A 15,744-nucleotide genomic window follows, 5' to 3' on the forward strand; every position below is an offset into this window, starting at 1 on the left:
CGAGCTGCGGACTACAAAATTTCCTAAATCTATGTATACACATCAAAAAACGTATTGCATCACCTCAGTGCTGGGAGTTCCGGAACCTGTACAGCAAACTGGAATAGAGATCAACATAAACATCATTTCCGCCCTTTTTATCGCTCATGAAAACCACACAATGCATGTTGTAACACACTACAGTGAGACCTTCAGAGATAGTGGTCCAGATTGCTCTACACACCAGTACCTCTAATGTCCAGTAGCACATCATCTTGCATTGATACATGCCTGTATTCATTTGCATACTATCCACAAGTTCATCAAGGCACTGTTGTCCATATTATCCCACCACTCAACCGCAATTCGGCGTAGATCCCTCAGAGTGGTTGGTGGGTCACGTCGTCCATTAACAGCCATTTCCAATCTATCCCAGGCATGTTCGATAGGGTTCATGTCTGGAGAATATGCTGGCCACTCTAGTCGAGCGATGTCGTTATCCTGACGATGAATGCCTCGCCAATATGCTGCCAATATGTTTGCACTATTGGTTGGAGGATGGCATCCACATATTGTACAGCCATTACAGCACCTTCTATGACTACCAGTGGTGTACGTCGGCCCCACATACTGCAACCCCAAAACAGCACGGAACCTTCACCTTGCTTCACTCGCAGGACAGTGTGTCTAAGGAGTTCAGCCTCACAGGGTTGCCTCCAAACACGTATCTGACGACTGTCTAGTTCAAGTCATATGCGACACTCATCGGTGAAGAGCACATGATGCCAATCTTGAACGATCCATTTGGCATGTTGTTGGGCCCATCTGTACCGCGCTGCATGGTGTCGTGGTTGCAAAGATGGACCTAGCCATGGGCGTTGGGAGGGAATTTGCGCATCATGCAGCCTATTGTGCACAGTTTGAGTCATAACACGATGTTCTGTGGCTGCACGAAAAGCATTATTCAACATGATGGCATTGCTGCCAGGGTTCCTCCGAGCCATAATCCATAGGTAGCGGTCATACACTGGAGTAGTAGCCCTTGGGCAGCCAGAGCGAGTCATGTCATTGACAGTTCCTGTCTCTCTGTATTTCCTCCATATCTGAACAACATCACTTTGGTTCATTCCGAGACGCCTGGACACTTTCCTTGTTGAGAGCTGGCACAAAGTAACAATGCGGATGCGATCAAACTACTGCGGTATTGACCGTTTAGGCATGGTTGAAATACAGACAACACGAGCCGTGTACCTCCTTCCTTGTGGAATGATTGGAACTGATAGGCTGTCAGACCCCCTCCGTCTAATAGACACTGCTCATGCTTGGTTGTTTACATCTTTGGGCGGGTTTAGTGACATCTCTGAACAGTCAAAGGGACTGTCTCTGTGATACATTATTCACACACAACATATGTCTTCAGGAGTTCAGGGAACTGGGATGATGTAACATTTTTTTTTTATGTGTGCATAAAAAAACCACAGAAAGGTAGTTTTTCCTTGGAGAGTGGGGTGGAGGGAGCTTTGTCAGTTCTGCCAAGGGCATAGTTTTATCTCAGCATGGGTTTGCTCCTTTGGTAAAGATCAGTATTCCATAGCTATACAAACAAAACTGGAAGGCATTGTCAGATTTTTAAACTGGTTTTGGATTCTTTTAGTTCCTTGTTTTAGCATTATGATAATTTTTTCTTCAATCCATTTTTTTCTTTTACTTTTTAGGAGTTTATCCAAATAATAATGTCATACATGAATAATGACTTGATACTGCTATGGCACATTGCTACCACAAATGGGCAGCTTGTGTTTTTGTGTGAGAATTTGAACTGCATATTGAATTTTTTAATTAACTTTGCAGGCACATCTCCCACTCTGGTTCTTCCTAAATGTGAACACATAAACAAAATGCATCATGCAGTTAAAACACTTTTTCCTTCAATGGATAAAGCTGGTGTTACAGGGCATGGTTTTTGATCAGTGTGAAAACTGGCTGCTGCTGGTTTTTTTTTTTTTTTTTCACCAATGGGACTTGTTTTTTAATTACTTCTGTTATCTGCAAAATGTATGGTTTTCCTGCTTAGTTGTTTCCATGGAGAAGTAAGAGGACAGAACTGAGAACTGTCCTCTGACGGGCTCCATACCTTATGCTATGATACATTACTGTGCAAACTGGTTATCCAGTATGTTTTTGTACTTTTATTTATCTTTGCATTAGTAGACGCCTATGGTGATAGCCAAGTCAGTACTTTCATTATTATTAATTTATGCACTATAGTGTCATGATTAGGAACTCAAAGACTATACTAATTTGAAATGTAACATTAAAATGATTCTCTAAAGCTGTTGATATTTCACTCAAAAAGACTGCAGTGACTCCATTCATAGGTCACCAATGCGTTTTGAACAAAAATTACCGGTATCTGGTGATATTGTTGGAATTATTACCAGCTCCAGCGTTCAATTTTCACAATATGTGTTATTTTATTTCCTTTACAATCGACTTGATAGGTGGATAAGTACATGTGGTACCGATATACGTCGTCTTTGTGACTGATCTTGAGTACTGGGAGTCATCATGCAACAAACCTGAGGTGTCTTTCGGACATTTTTTCCAGAATCATTCATTTTTTGTGCTATAAAGCACCACGGCTTTAATCCGAAATGTTTCTCCTCTCCAGTGACATTATGTCGTTATTGTAAAGCAATGCGTTCAGGGAAGGACCAGAAATTATTATCCGTTATAGTTATCACGTGCAGCATCCTGTTCACTGAAGTCACCATCTCTTTATCAGTTGTATCAGAATCAACTGAGCGAACTGACCGCAAATCTCCTGTTCTGCGCGATGCAACAGGTGTGAGGGTCACGTGACCTTTGTTTTCGTGTAGCCGGCTGGGTTACCGGTGACAATAGATTGGACGCACGCGAGCAGAGATGCAGGGTGAAGTACCATGTTTTGGTGCGATTAATGCATTGCGCTGTCGATAACCCTGGCTCTCAGCTGCAAGCTTTGTTTTTTGGTTGTTTCTTTTGGTGAAAGCCACGTTATATAATTCGCAACAAAGCTGGTAGGAGGATTTTGTGTTTGTGATATTCAGTAACATAGCTTTCTCGTGTCATGCAAATGAAGCTGCAGATGAATAAAAACCAGTCAGTGTTGAATTAACAGAAGTCGTATATACGGATTCTCTAAAAACCGCGCCTTAGCAATGCACCGTTGCAGTCCGCTTGTATCGGATGGTGTTACGACGGATCGTATTGTGCTCACACAGTAATTACATGTTTGTGGAAGGAATTTCTGTCATTATTTCATCATGTGTTATAAAGTGGAACTTTCACTGTACCCCTTTTGTGTTTATTTGCCGTCCCGTACTGTGATTTCCGATATTACTAGTTGCGATGACATTTACACTTGTCTTTCTTTTCTGTAGACGCAGTTTCTCATGTCTAGAAAGGGTGATTCAAAATGCAGATAACTGTCATTGCCTTCCTAATTTCTTTTGTCACCTGTATACCACGCGGCAATGACAACAACAATGACCTTTCATTGTGGATTGACGAACAGCAAGTAAAAATGTTTAGTGGTAAGTGGAAGAGTTTATTTTTGATATAACGCTTTGCCTTTATAGTAGAAGGCCTAATCCATTTATTTACCCATCTTTCAAAATTCAGTTAAATGAAATATATGTGTTACGACAGAAGTCTCATTAAAATATTTACTACCAATGAAATAACAATACTAGTGAAAAATTGCTGCAAAAATTTGCATTTTCATCATTTTTACAGGTTTCTCGATGGAAATTTATGCAATAGCTAATGGTAGGGTACTCCCATACATATTGGATCCAAACTTCGAGAAATATCTTCCAATTATCCCATCTGAGGTATGTTTTACGCAATAGACATTTAGAATATGTAGTATTCTACTATTATTTCTTGTAACTAACCATACAGAGTTTGAATTCGTAGACAACTCTGAGGCTACACGCATCTGTAATCCATAATTGTGTGAAAGAAGCTGCTCTAATATTCACTCAGATCTTGATAAGATTTCAAAGTGGTGCAAAGATTGGCAACTTCCTTTGAATGTTCGGAAATGTAAAACTATGCAGTTCACAAAATAAAAATGTAGTTTCCTATCGCTATAATATTAATGAGTTGCAGTTGGAATAGCCCAACTCATACAAATACCTGGATGTAACTCTTTGTAGGGATATGAAATGGAATGATCACATACGCTCAGTTGTAGGTGAAGTAGATGCAGACTTCGGTTTATTGGTAGAATATTAGGGAAATACAATCATTCTACAAAGAATATTGCTTACAAATAATTTGTACAACTGATGTTGGAATATTGCTGAAGCTTGTGGATCCTGTACCAGACAGAACTGACTGGGGGTATTGAATGTATACAGAGAAGAGCAACATGAATGGTCCCAGATTTGTCTGGCCCGTGGAATAGTGTCACAGAGATGGAGAAGAAATTGAATTGGCAGGCTCTTGAAGATAGATGTAAACTATCCTGAGAATACCTTACAAGCTTCAAGAACTGGCTTTAAATGATGACTCTAGGAAAATACTACAATCCCCATGTGCTGCTCACTTTGGGATCATGAGGACAAGATTAGATTAATTGTAGCGCGTACACACACACACACGCACACACACACACACACACACACACACACACACACACACACACACACACACACACACACACACACACACACACACACAGGAATTTAAACAATGATTCTTTCCTAGCTCCATAAGTAAACTGAATGGGAAGAAACCCTAATCGCTGGCACAGTGTGATGTACCCTCTGCCATGCACATCACAGGGGTTTGCGGAGTGTAGATGTAGAACATTGATTGTGTAAGTAGTACTTCCAGTTACTGCTCATTTCACACACTTTTGGTTGGTTACTGTAGGTTCTTTCCACTGCCAAGTAAACTTAACAGTGAGACTATGTATTAAAGAGTTAGTAAGAAAAACAGACTGTATTCGCTATAAATGCTATAATTTTGAATGTGACACTGCTGCACAGATTTGTCAAGGAAGCACATACGACTGCAGATAAAAGCTATGTGGTGGCACCACTCCTCCCCTGTATCCTGTTAGATTTGTGACAGTTGGCATAGCTATCGTGCACCAGTTGTGCTGCATGACTCATCATTGAGAAGTGAAGTCAGTCTTAATTTAAACATGTTTCTGCTGTCCAGCATGAACTTTACTTCCATGAGTAGAAAACAGATCACATCTTTCATTCCTTCCAGAGCAAAATTTTGATTCTCAACAGGATACCATATATTTTAATTTTCGCCGTTCTAGAATAGTATTTAGTGTAGATTGGCTGAGGAAAACAGGAGAGATGCTCGAGGAATATCCAGTTAAGTCATATCACATTACTTTAAAACACTGAAACAGATAATAGTTGCTTGTCCTTTTACATTATTATTATTATTATTATTATTATTTATTTTTTTATTGGCATAGCAGTAGGTTGCTGTAAATAGAATGGTATGTTCCATTACTCATTGGTTCCATTACTCATTGATAGTAACTCAGTAAGTTTGTTGATTCCAGAGAGTGCAAATTGCACAGACGTTGATGACGTCTCTTATTGACTTTCCTACAGAGCTAGTAAGGGCAATAACCCATAAATATTTTGATGGGTCCAATTTGTACCTGGTTTGATAAGTGAAACATTTAACACCACCTTCCAATAATCAAGATACTGGCCTTCATTTTAGATTTTATTGAAAAAAGCAAGGATAATTATTTACTTTTCTACGTAGTTGTCATGTTTTTCCAAGCATTTTTTGTAATGTGACATAAGTTTTTCCAAACCAGTGTTGTACCGGGCCAGGTCCTGTGCTCGTAATAAGCCATTCACTGTTGTAACATCATCATCGTTGTTGGCATGTGTAGCTCCAAGATGCCCTTTCAGACCATGATGCACAAATTTCAACACTAAAAGATTTTTGTACTCAAACAAATATTATATATGAATACAAACCATGTAGTAAAGCTAATCACAGTAAGAGCCAATTTTTACATTTTCTAACACACAATTCAACAAAACCCAACATTTTAATTCCACAGAATGGGCATATGATTAGTGAAACTGAACATTTCAAATTTCTAGGTGTTAGTTCAAATTTATAGGTGTTCAGTTAGATAGTAAACTGTTGTGGAAAGCCCACATTCAGGATCTTGTTCAAAGACTTAACGCTGCCACTTTTTACAATTCGAATGGCATCGGAAGTAAGTGATAGTTCATCACAAAAAGTAGTCTACTTTGCTTATTTTCATTCGCTTATGGATATATGGTATTATATTTTGGGGTAACTCATCCCATTCTAAAAGGTTACTTTTGACTCAGAAATGGACAGTTCGGGCAATAAGTGGTGCAAGTTCACACCCCTTTTGTCAGCCCTTGTTCATTAGTCTGGATATTCTGACATTGGCCTATCAATATATATGTTCTTTACTGTCATTTCTTGTTAACAGTATTAGCTTATTCCCAAGAATTAGCAGCTTTCAGTCAGTTAATATCAGGCAGAAATCCAGTCTGCATTTGGATCGCACTTCCTTGAGTCTTGTGCAGAAAGGAGTGCAGTATACTGCTGCATCCATTTTCAGTAAGATGCCACAAGAATTCTAAAATCTTAACAGTAATCCACATGCTTTCAAATCGAAACTGAAGAGTTTCCTCATGAGTCACTCCTTCTATTCTGTCAAGGATTTGCTTGAAATATTAAGCTCATTCCTATGTTATAGTATTGATTGTGCTTACATAAACTCATGGCTTGTCTTTTTTTGGGTTCATAAACATTTTATTTTATCTGTTATTACTTTTATGCTGCAATTTAATTTACTGATATGTTGCATGACCATGGATATTTACTCCTCAGTTTGGTCATATGGAACTAGACATGCAAAATAAAAATAAAAAATAAAAATGATCTTTGAGTTGCAGGGAACATGTGGAAATCACAAGGAAAGGTCTGGTGAACATGGAGGATGAGGGAACATTGAGGGCAGCTCACAGATTCCTCAAGACATTACAGTACCTGTCTCCATTCATTGCACTATTATGAAGCAGATAGTGAACGAGCAAACTCCTCTGATAGTCGCAGAAGATGGTTACCTTAACTTTCCCTATTGAATGTGTGACATCTGCCATTTTTGGGACACTTTCAGCAAGTTTCTTCTACACCATATCATCATGTTTTGGTATACCTATAGACTGCATGCTAAATCTTGCCAGCCAAATATATTACTTGGTACACTGCTGTAATGGACTGGAAAAAAACAGTTAACTTCTTCCTTATTGATTTTTTTCAATTTATCTTTCCAACAACTGAGAGATGACACTTTAAGCTTCAAGGATGATGATTTGTATGGCAGGAGTTTTGGGGGGGGGGGGGGGGGGGGGGGAAGAGGAGAAGACCCCACTGCTCCTCTCCCCTCCCCTGCCCCTCTCCCCTCCCCTGCCCATGCCCCCTCAGCTCTCACCTGCCATCCTACCATTTCTCCCTTTACATATTTGTAAGAATGTTGATAACTTACTTATTGTATTTTCACGGTGTTAAACCCCACCATGGTCATCAGCAAACAAATCGGTCAAGTCAAGCATTGGGTACACACTTAAATTCATTTTTCTGTGTTATTCTGTATGGTACTCATGTTTATGGTTTTGTCCATTGTAGGTTGGCTATGTGAATTTTACCTGGAAATCAGGGTCAAAGAAATATATTTACAATTTCGATCGATTACAGTCATTCGATGAAGCGATTTTAGACCCTCCTGTTATCTCTATCAAGACAAAGGGCAGAATACCACGTAGACCTAAAGGTAGGTTGTTATTCAAGAAGAATAACTTTGTGGATAAGCAGTTTCCTCAAGTTTCATAATTTGCACACGTATTTATTGTGAGTATCAAGCAGTTTGTAACCTTGACCATTTTTAGTTCACAAAAATCTGTCCTTAAAAAGGGTTTAAGGCATTAGCCATCATGGTATGAACTGTGCTAATATTAGTGTGTGTTGTTTGTATGCATAAAAAGGAAAATTCGCCCCAGAAAACTAAATTATGAGACAGAATTTCTGGCCATTACTTAACATCAAGAGGCAAAAATATGAGCAGGCTCATATAAAAACACATGGCATTGTCCTAGAGGTGTAGGTTGGGAAAGTGTGCCAGATACCTGCTTTTGATATGTTGCGAAAAAAAAAATTTTTAATTAAAATATCCATCCTAAATTGAGAGGAAAGGTATTTTCATAAATTATATGCTAGTTAAAAAGTTTACATCCCCTGCCCATGATATCTGTGCAGGTGTTGTAAGTGACATGACGGTTCCTAAAATTTTAAATTTTTGCTGTAGGTTTCAGTGTCTCCTTGCCATGCTCAGGAAACAGCTCTGGTATTGCAGCTTTCGGCATTGGCCTCATAATTGAAAGCCGTAAAGGAAAGCCATTGCCAGGCACACCTCTTCGTCTTCGATTACGGAAGGAGTGCGCACAGAGGGGTATGTTTGCTTTTGCAAAAATTGTCCTTTTTATTAGGGACTTTCATATTGTGTTGTTGTATCCCCTGTACTCCTACTACTTCCAGTACATTGTTCGTCTTTCACACGTAAAATTGTTCATTTGTTTTTATGTAATTGAACCAGCACATGAATGACTTAAATGGTTTTCCTGTTCTTTTTTCTCCAGAAATTCAAAATAGTGTTTACACACTTCATGATCCAGTCCAGTTTTATCTGAAGAGACGTTTACATTTGATGCCTGTTAACTCATGACAAATGCTCTGAAATATTAATTATATAGTTTCAGCTGTAGAATGGAATGACGGAAAGCTGTTGGTAATCATTATTCGCAATTGCGAATTCATCTGATGTTTTTAGTAACGGCTGTGGTCGCCGCAGTGCACCGTCATCAGAATAACACTGGCACTGCAATATCATATTTATCTGCCAATGCTGGGCATGCAACTTTCAAGCATAATGTCTGATCTGTATGGGAATACACATAATGGATGTGCGAGTACAGATCATAAACGTATGGAAGTTTGGGTCTGGCCATGAGTTGTGCACGGATAGCCAAATGGTAAGGTGACTGTTTGCGAAAACCAGGAAATCCGGGTTCGAGTCCTTGTCTGGCAAAAATTTTCATTGTCATCATTCCATTCTACAGCTGATGGTAGTCATTATTTGCAGTTGCGAATTCATCTGATGTGTTTAGTAATGACTGTGGTTGCCACAGTGTATCGTTATCGGAATAACACCGGCCCTGCAATATTGTATGAATTAATTTTGTCCAGTAGATGGCTGCAAACACTGATAGGAAGAATATAATGAAATATGTCTTTTATTTTAATAACAAATTCAGAGTAAATACCTGTAAAAATTTTAGAGTGATATGTCTACATCTGTAATGTGGTTAGCCGCCTTACTGCAGGTGCTGGTGGGTACTTCTGTACCTACCATTTCTGGCCTTCATTGTTGCATTCACAAACCAGCACGGGAAGAAAGGCTGTCAGTGAGCCTTCATATGAGCACTTAATTTCTAAGTTTTTCACATTGTGATCATTTTGTGACATCTGTTTGAGCGGGAGTAACATGTTGCCTTGCTCTTTTGAGGATTTCATTCTTCTAGAAGCTTGCTTCTGATTCTTGTGATTGCATCTGGTGTCCTTCTTTTGCACAGTTACAGACACCTCAATTATTTTCTTCGTAGCACCACATTCAAAATATATTTAGCACATCTGCTACAAATGAGCAGGAAATTCCCACAGCGCTGTTTAATAGATACACAGGCACGTCCAAACCAAGTGCTGAGTTAGAACAGACAAGGTGATTAGCAGTGGTCAAACTGTCACCAGTCTTGAGTCATGTGATGCATTAACAAGCTTGTTATAGAACAAGAAATGATGTCACTCTTCTTCTTTGTCAGCTCATCTCCAAGAAATGGTGCCAGTGTGTTCATTTATGTATGTACAACTAACTGCATGCAAGCCATTAAAGAAATGGCACATATTGCTTTTTAAATCTCATCAGTGTTTTGGAGAGCTGTGCTCAGTTAAGGGAACAAATATAAGTGGATTAAAATAATTAGTAATAAATGTACTAGTGTGTTTTCCTGGTGAATATGCTGCTTGAACGTCTCTCAGACATACAGCCACATTGAATGTTTGTAGTATGAACTTCCAGTGCTGTATTGTGTCATCGTGACCGTCAGATTACTCGTGTTCACAGACGCCTTGATCGGTAGTGAATGATGTACATAGTTGCCCCCTCCACTCATGGACCTTGCATTGGCACTCTGCCTTTGTCTTGCTCAGTGTCCTACTTCTGCTTCTTACAGGAAGATGACATCAGATCCAGCCGAGTGGATGCAGCAGAAAATGATTGAACTGACTTGAAGCTCATTTACAGACAAGGCAGCAAAGAAACTTTGGCTTTACAGGCTTCCAAAGATGCGCAAGGAGGGCATACTCCTGAGATCCAGAGATCCATAGTAACCACAATAGGAATGCCAACATACCCCTTTGCAAAGCACATGACATCAGTTTTGAGTCTCTTGGTTGGCAAATTTGAGCATCACAATAAGAACTCTGCTCAGTCCGTAGAATGTTTACAACCTGTAAGACCGGTCACCTTAGATCATGTGGCCAGTTTCAACATTTTCACTCTTCACCAGGGCTCCATTTAAAGAATCACTACAATTATTTGGGGCCACATACTTCCTCTTTGAGTGACATTACTATTAACATTTTGTGCTGGTGTCCACATACTTCCTCTTTGACTGACATTACTATGAACAAACTGACGACAAGCCTTTGGGTAGCTGTCTGTCACCCATGGTTACTAATATGTACACAGTTGAGTATAAGGCCTAGGCACAATACTTACCACCATTAAAACTGGGAGTTTTATTCATATTTGCTGACTATACTTTCATCAAATGGCCACATGGTAAAGAGAGCTACAAGTTTTCTTACAATACCTGAACTCCATCCACATTGAAATACAGTTCACTATGGAAAGGATGCAAATTGGCCTGTTACCATTCTTGGATGTTCTGGTATAGAGAAGACCACAGAATACTGGAAGACAGTATCTACTGGAAGGCAACTCACATAAACCATTACCCCTGTATGCCTGTAGTTCTCATCACAAGTGGAGGAAGTGCTAAACTCAAAGGTCCACAGTGCTCGTGTGATCTCCAACAGAGAAAGTTTAACACCAGAACAAGCCTACCACGGGGTCATGTTCCAGAAAAAGGCTATAGTGACTGCCACATTTGGCATGTCTTTTGGTTTATGACAACAGGATACATGAGGTCCGAGGAGGACAAGCCTACATCCCATATGTCAGCAACATATCAGAAAAAAATTGGAAGAATTTTATGCAGGCACAAGTTCAAATGCTTGTACCACCTGCCAACCATAATTACGTCCCTTCAAAATAACCTGGGGCTCAAAACCTGATGTGTACCTTGAGTGTGAGTATGGAAACACATGTTTGACAAAGCATTTGCAAGGTTGAAAAAAGATGCCCAGTGACCTCCAGCAGCAAATGAAATCGGCAATTGCTTAGAGCCAAATCATGAAGTGAAGTATGGAGACAAAAAGGTTTTGGTGAAAAATGGCCCTTTTTTTGGACTGTGCATAGGAGGAGGCCGTCAAAATCTGGCTATGAAAGAACCAATCAACAAGGACTGTGGACCTGAGCTTATACTAGCGTAGAAAACAGCACTGAAACTACCTCAAACACAGTGGAGGCTGAAGGCTGAGCAGGATGAATGTGGAGCACGGAAAGGGAGGGGGGGGGGGCACACACACACACACACACACACACACACACACACACACACACACACATGTGTGTATTCCAATTGATTGCCTGAGAGACTACTACAATTTGTAATATATTTTATTTAGGTTATTGCAAATATTTTAAATAATATAAAAAGAAAGGCATAAATAAGAATATAAAATAATTTGTCATATTAGGCAGTCTATCTACCATTAATTTAGAAAGAACTAAACATTACAATAGCTTGCAATCTGTTTGCAGGTCCTGACCCAGAGTGTGATAAGAAGTGTGCAAATGGTGGCTGGTGCAATCATGACAAGATCTGCCAGTGTCCTGAGGGCTACATGGGACAGCACTGCCATACAGCCCTCTGCTACCCACAGTGCATGAATGGTGGCAGTTGCACCTCTCCTGGCATATGCTCATGCCCAGACGGCTTTCAGGGTCGTCACTGTGAAGGGGGTAAGTCATGATATCTCGCATCATCATACTGAGTCAGTCTCTAACTTCAAGATAGTGGTGCACAAAAAGCAAAAACTGGCAATGATAAAAAAAAATGTTAGAGTAAAACAAGAAATGGCGATAAGATGTATCGTGTAATCACTTTTAAGTGCTAAATTGAACAATTGCACAGTAATAGACTTCTTTATGCAGTGATTGTCATTGTCAGGCAAAAGACATCTGCTGCTGGATAAAGGCCTCCTCTAGACGTAACCATGTGTTTTAGTCTGGATCTACACACATCCGTGCGGGTTTCTTAATGTCATTTTCCCACTTTTCTTTGTGTCCTCGTACTGTCTTTTCTTATTTGTTGCAATCCAATAAAAAATTTACTTTGTCCATCTACCATCTATTTGCAAGACTAAATGTTTCACACCTCCATTTCAAGTCCTTTTACCTTTTTTTAGAAATAATTAGCCCTTTTATTTATGTCAGCATAACTTTCATGTTTTCAATGATACCGAACTTTCTGCTTAATTTAATGTAATTTAGTTCCTTATTCTTAAGTAACCACAACCATAAACAAGTTCATGCTTAATGGGTTTCTAAATGTCATCTATTTTTATTCTGCATCTTATGTGCCTATGAAAATTTGAAATTCAACATTGCTTTAGGATCATCACAGCCCATAAAACTAGATCAAAAGGAAAATCTATTTGAGAAAATCTATTAATTTGCAAAGAGATAGAGGGGCTGACCAATATGTACCTGCAGGAGGCAAAATTCCAGTGCTACTGATAGACACCATTAAAACAGATCAAACATAGCCTAGTGTTTGAAACTAGTAGTTCCTTCCTAATGCAGGAAAGAGAGATCAGTTGAAAGGAAGGGCAGGTCACTCACCAAAAATTTGTATTGCCCTATGATGTCTGTCACTTCTGGAGTCATATCCAGAGTTTCCCACCAAAGAATCTTTATTTAGTTTTTGTTAATTTTATTCAACTCCCCAGTTATCATCTTGTGGGATTTGCAAATCATTTATTCATTTTCTGTTACTCTTCACAGAGTACCTCTTCATCTTAGTACCAGCATATTGACCACAGACTTGAATGATTTCCATGTAATATATTTCTTTAGACATATCTGGTTAGTTATTTCTGAGATTCATGTAATATTGTTGTTTTCTAATTTTCTTTTTTCAGTAAACCCTACAACCAGATTCATGACAGCTCTCCTCCTCTTTAGTCAACCAAAACAGCTAGTTTAATCATACTTCGTCATAAACACTCCCCCCCCCCCCCCCCCCAGACACTTCTGATAACTAATATGTCTCATGTTATTTAACTCCTCTTCCAACTCTACTATCTGCAGATCCCAAAGTTTTGAAATTTATTTCCCTTAAATCAAGTCTAATAGAAACAATTGTGTATTTACAGCCCATGCTATTGCCTATATAGTCAAACTTCATACAAAAAGGTGTAGGTGAAGAAGTAGCTGGCCAGGCACCATTACCCACTTTTCCTCAGTCCACTACTCTCAACATTCTTTCACCCAAGCTATGACACTGATAACATGAGAACACTGTAGTACATTGCACCTCCCCTTGCTACAGCATTACTCTTCCCGTTTAGTTTCATGACTTTACATGGCTTTACGTAGTGTTTCCATCTTTATTTTTCTTCTCAGGTATTGTATATCATCAGTTAGGTGCTCACTTGAGCTGCCATCTCATTTTCAGTTGTCTTAAAGTACATGAAAAATGCAGATACAGATGCTTCCTGGGGATGTTGAACAGAGTGGGCACTGAAAGAGACCCACACACAGATTTGCTCAGTAAACAGTGGGCTTCAAAATATTTAGTCATGGAGTACAGGGCAGCCTATTGTAAATGTACGTTAAAAGCAGATGGGAGGTTGGGGAGATAGATTTAAAAGGAAGAAAGAGATTTTTTAAATTATAACATCCCAATAGCAATAGGATCTCCAACAACACTATCTGTAATATGTTAGCCTACCAGGCCCCAAAGACTTCATTCAGATAAGTGGCCAGTGCTAAATCTCAGCAGAGATGTAGCATGTAAGTCTCAGCTGTTGTCTGAGAGATTATAAATTTCAGACAATATAATCAGTTTGCAGGCTTATCATGTAATACTTGGATCACTCCAATCAGTGTTATCAATTCAAAGTACCCTGGCAGATTCCATTAATCCTTATTAGGGTGTAATTTAGGGCTCTTTCCCAGTTTCTATTACAGTCACATTTAGCAACCCAAAGTTGTGGTAAATATTGCTAAATATGGTATGGGCTTATTTTGTATAGCATAATTTTTTAATGTTGTCTTTATTCATCCTGTGAAATGTTTGCTTACTCCACGCATGTGCCATGCGATTTCCTGGATTTGAACAACAAAGAGAAATATGTTTCCAGACTGAGTGCAAAGTTATGGCCCATTTGTTCATGTACTTGTGGAAAGTGGTGGAAACAAACAACTACCTTGTAGAGATAGTCTCTGGATCATTGCTGACAACATGTATGTATCATTTACTGCTTACTGCCTACATCTGTGCTACACATTGACAGATCTTGAAAAATGTTAGCAGCAGGCAACAATAGTACAGAAATTACCCAGTACTTGCGAAATGTGCAGGTTTGAACATTGGCAGCAGGGGCCATAACTCGGGGAACAAGCTACTTATCTGTTGTCAGTTCATACTTGAAGAGCAGCAGCAGGGGCCATAACTTTGTTAATGAACTACAGTGGAACTGACGTAGCAAGCATAATTTGTTCCAGGATCCTACTTGTAGTGCGAAACACTTGTTAAGTGAAACAATTTATCTCATATAAAGTATGTAGAAAACATGCAGACAAAGCACGAAAAGTTTTATCTTGCTCATGCCATTTATTCAGAGAAAATTATACTTGCAGTATTAGGTACTTTATTATTCACAATAAAGAACTAATTCTTTTTTACCAGTAAGCTACCTACAGCCATTTGTTTCTGCCTATGCTTCAACACTTGGCAAAAATGCGACACAGGTTTATTGTCAAATAAATTTGAAGAGCATGTAGCCACTGCATCATTCGGGTGATGATTTTCAATGTATAAGGGGTCTTCAAAAAGAAACGAGCCGGAGGCATAATTACAGAAACCAGTACCTGTATGTTAGAAGTATTGACCCGAGCTGTTGAGACACTTGTCCCACTGTGACAAAAGGCAGTGAATGGCTGTCTCATAAAATTCCCGGGGCTGCAATGTTAACCAGTTCCGCAAGTACAGCTGGACATCTTCGTCCGAGGTGAATCGTTTGCGCCTCAGAGCCTTTTTAAGGGGACCAAAAATAGTGTAATCACAGGGAGAGAGGTCCAGACTGTATGGATAATGGATATGGAAATAGTTCCCCTCCCTGGCCACACCATGGGAGAAGTGAAAGGTTAAGGATGGTAGCGAGACTTATTCGCTCCGGTACCTAGTTTGTACGAGAGCTGATGGGGAGTCTTTCATGATG

General features: G+C 39.3%; 1 protein-coding gene across 4 annotated transcripts in view; it reads left to right on the forward strand.

The window, feature by feature from the left end:
- The first annotated feature begins 2,768 nt into the window (after nt 1-2,768).
- Nucleotides 2,769-15,744, forward strand: part of LOC126483999 (protein shifted-like) — a 54,813-nt gene continuing 41,837 nt past the window's right edge. The window contains exons 1-6 of one of the 4 annotated variants that reach the window (XM_050107313.1): nt 2,769-2,911; nt 3,402-3,554; nt 3,757-3,854; nt 7,687-7,831; nt 8,363-8,506; nt 12,059-12,259. In XM_050107313.1, coding sequence (XP_049963270.1) covers nt 3,437-3,554; nt 3,757-3,854; nt 7,687-7,831; nt 8,363-8,506; nt 12,059-12,259 — 706 coding nt within the window. In that variant the 5' untranslated portion in view covers nt 2,769-2,911; nt 3,402-3,436. The other 3 variants (XM_050107310.1, XM_050107312.1, XM_050107311.1) reach the window with 3 other exon arrangements.

This window comes from Schistocerca serialis, chromosome 6 (genome assembly GCF_023864345.2).
Source record: "Schistocerca serialis cubense isolate TAMUIC-IGC-003099 chromosome 6, iqSchSeri2.2, whole genome shotgun sequence".
In the NCBI taxonomy this organism is placed as follows: Eukaryota; Metazoa; Arthropoda; class Insecta; order Orthoptera; family Acrididae; genus Schistocerca; species Schistocerca serialis.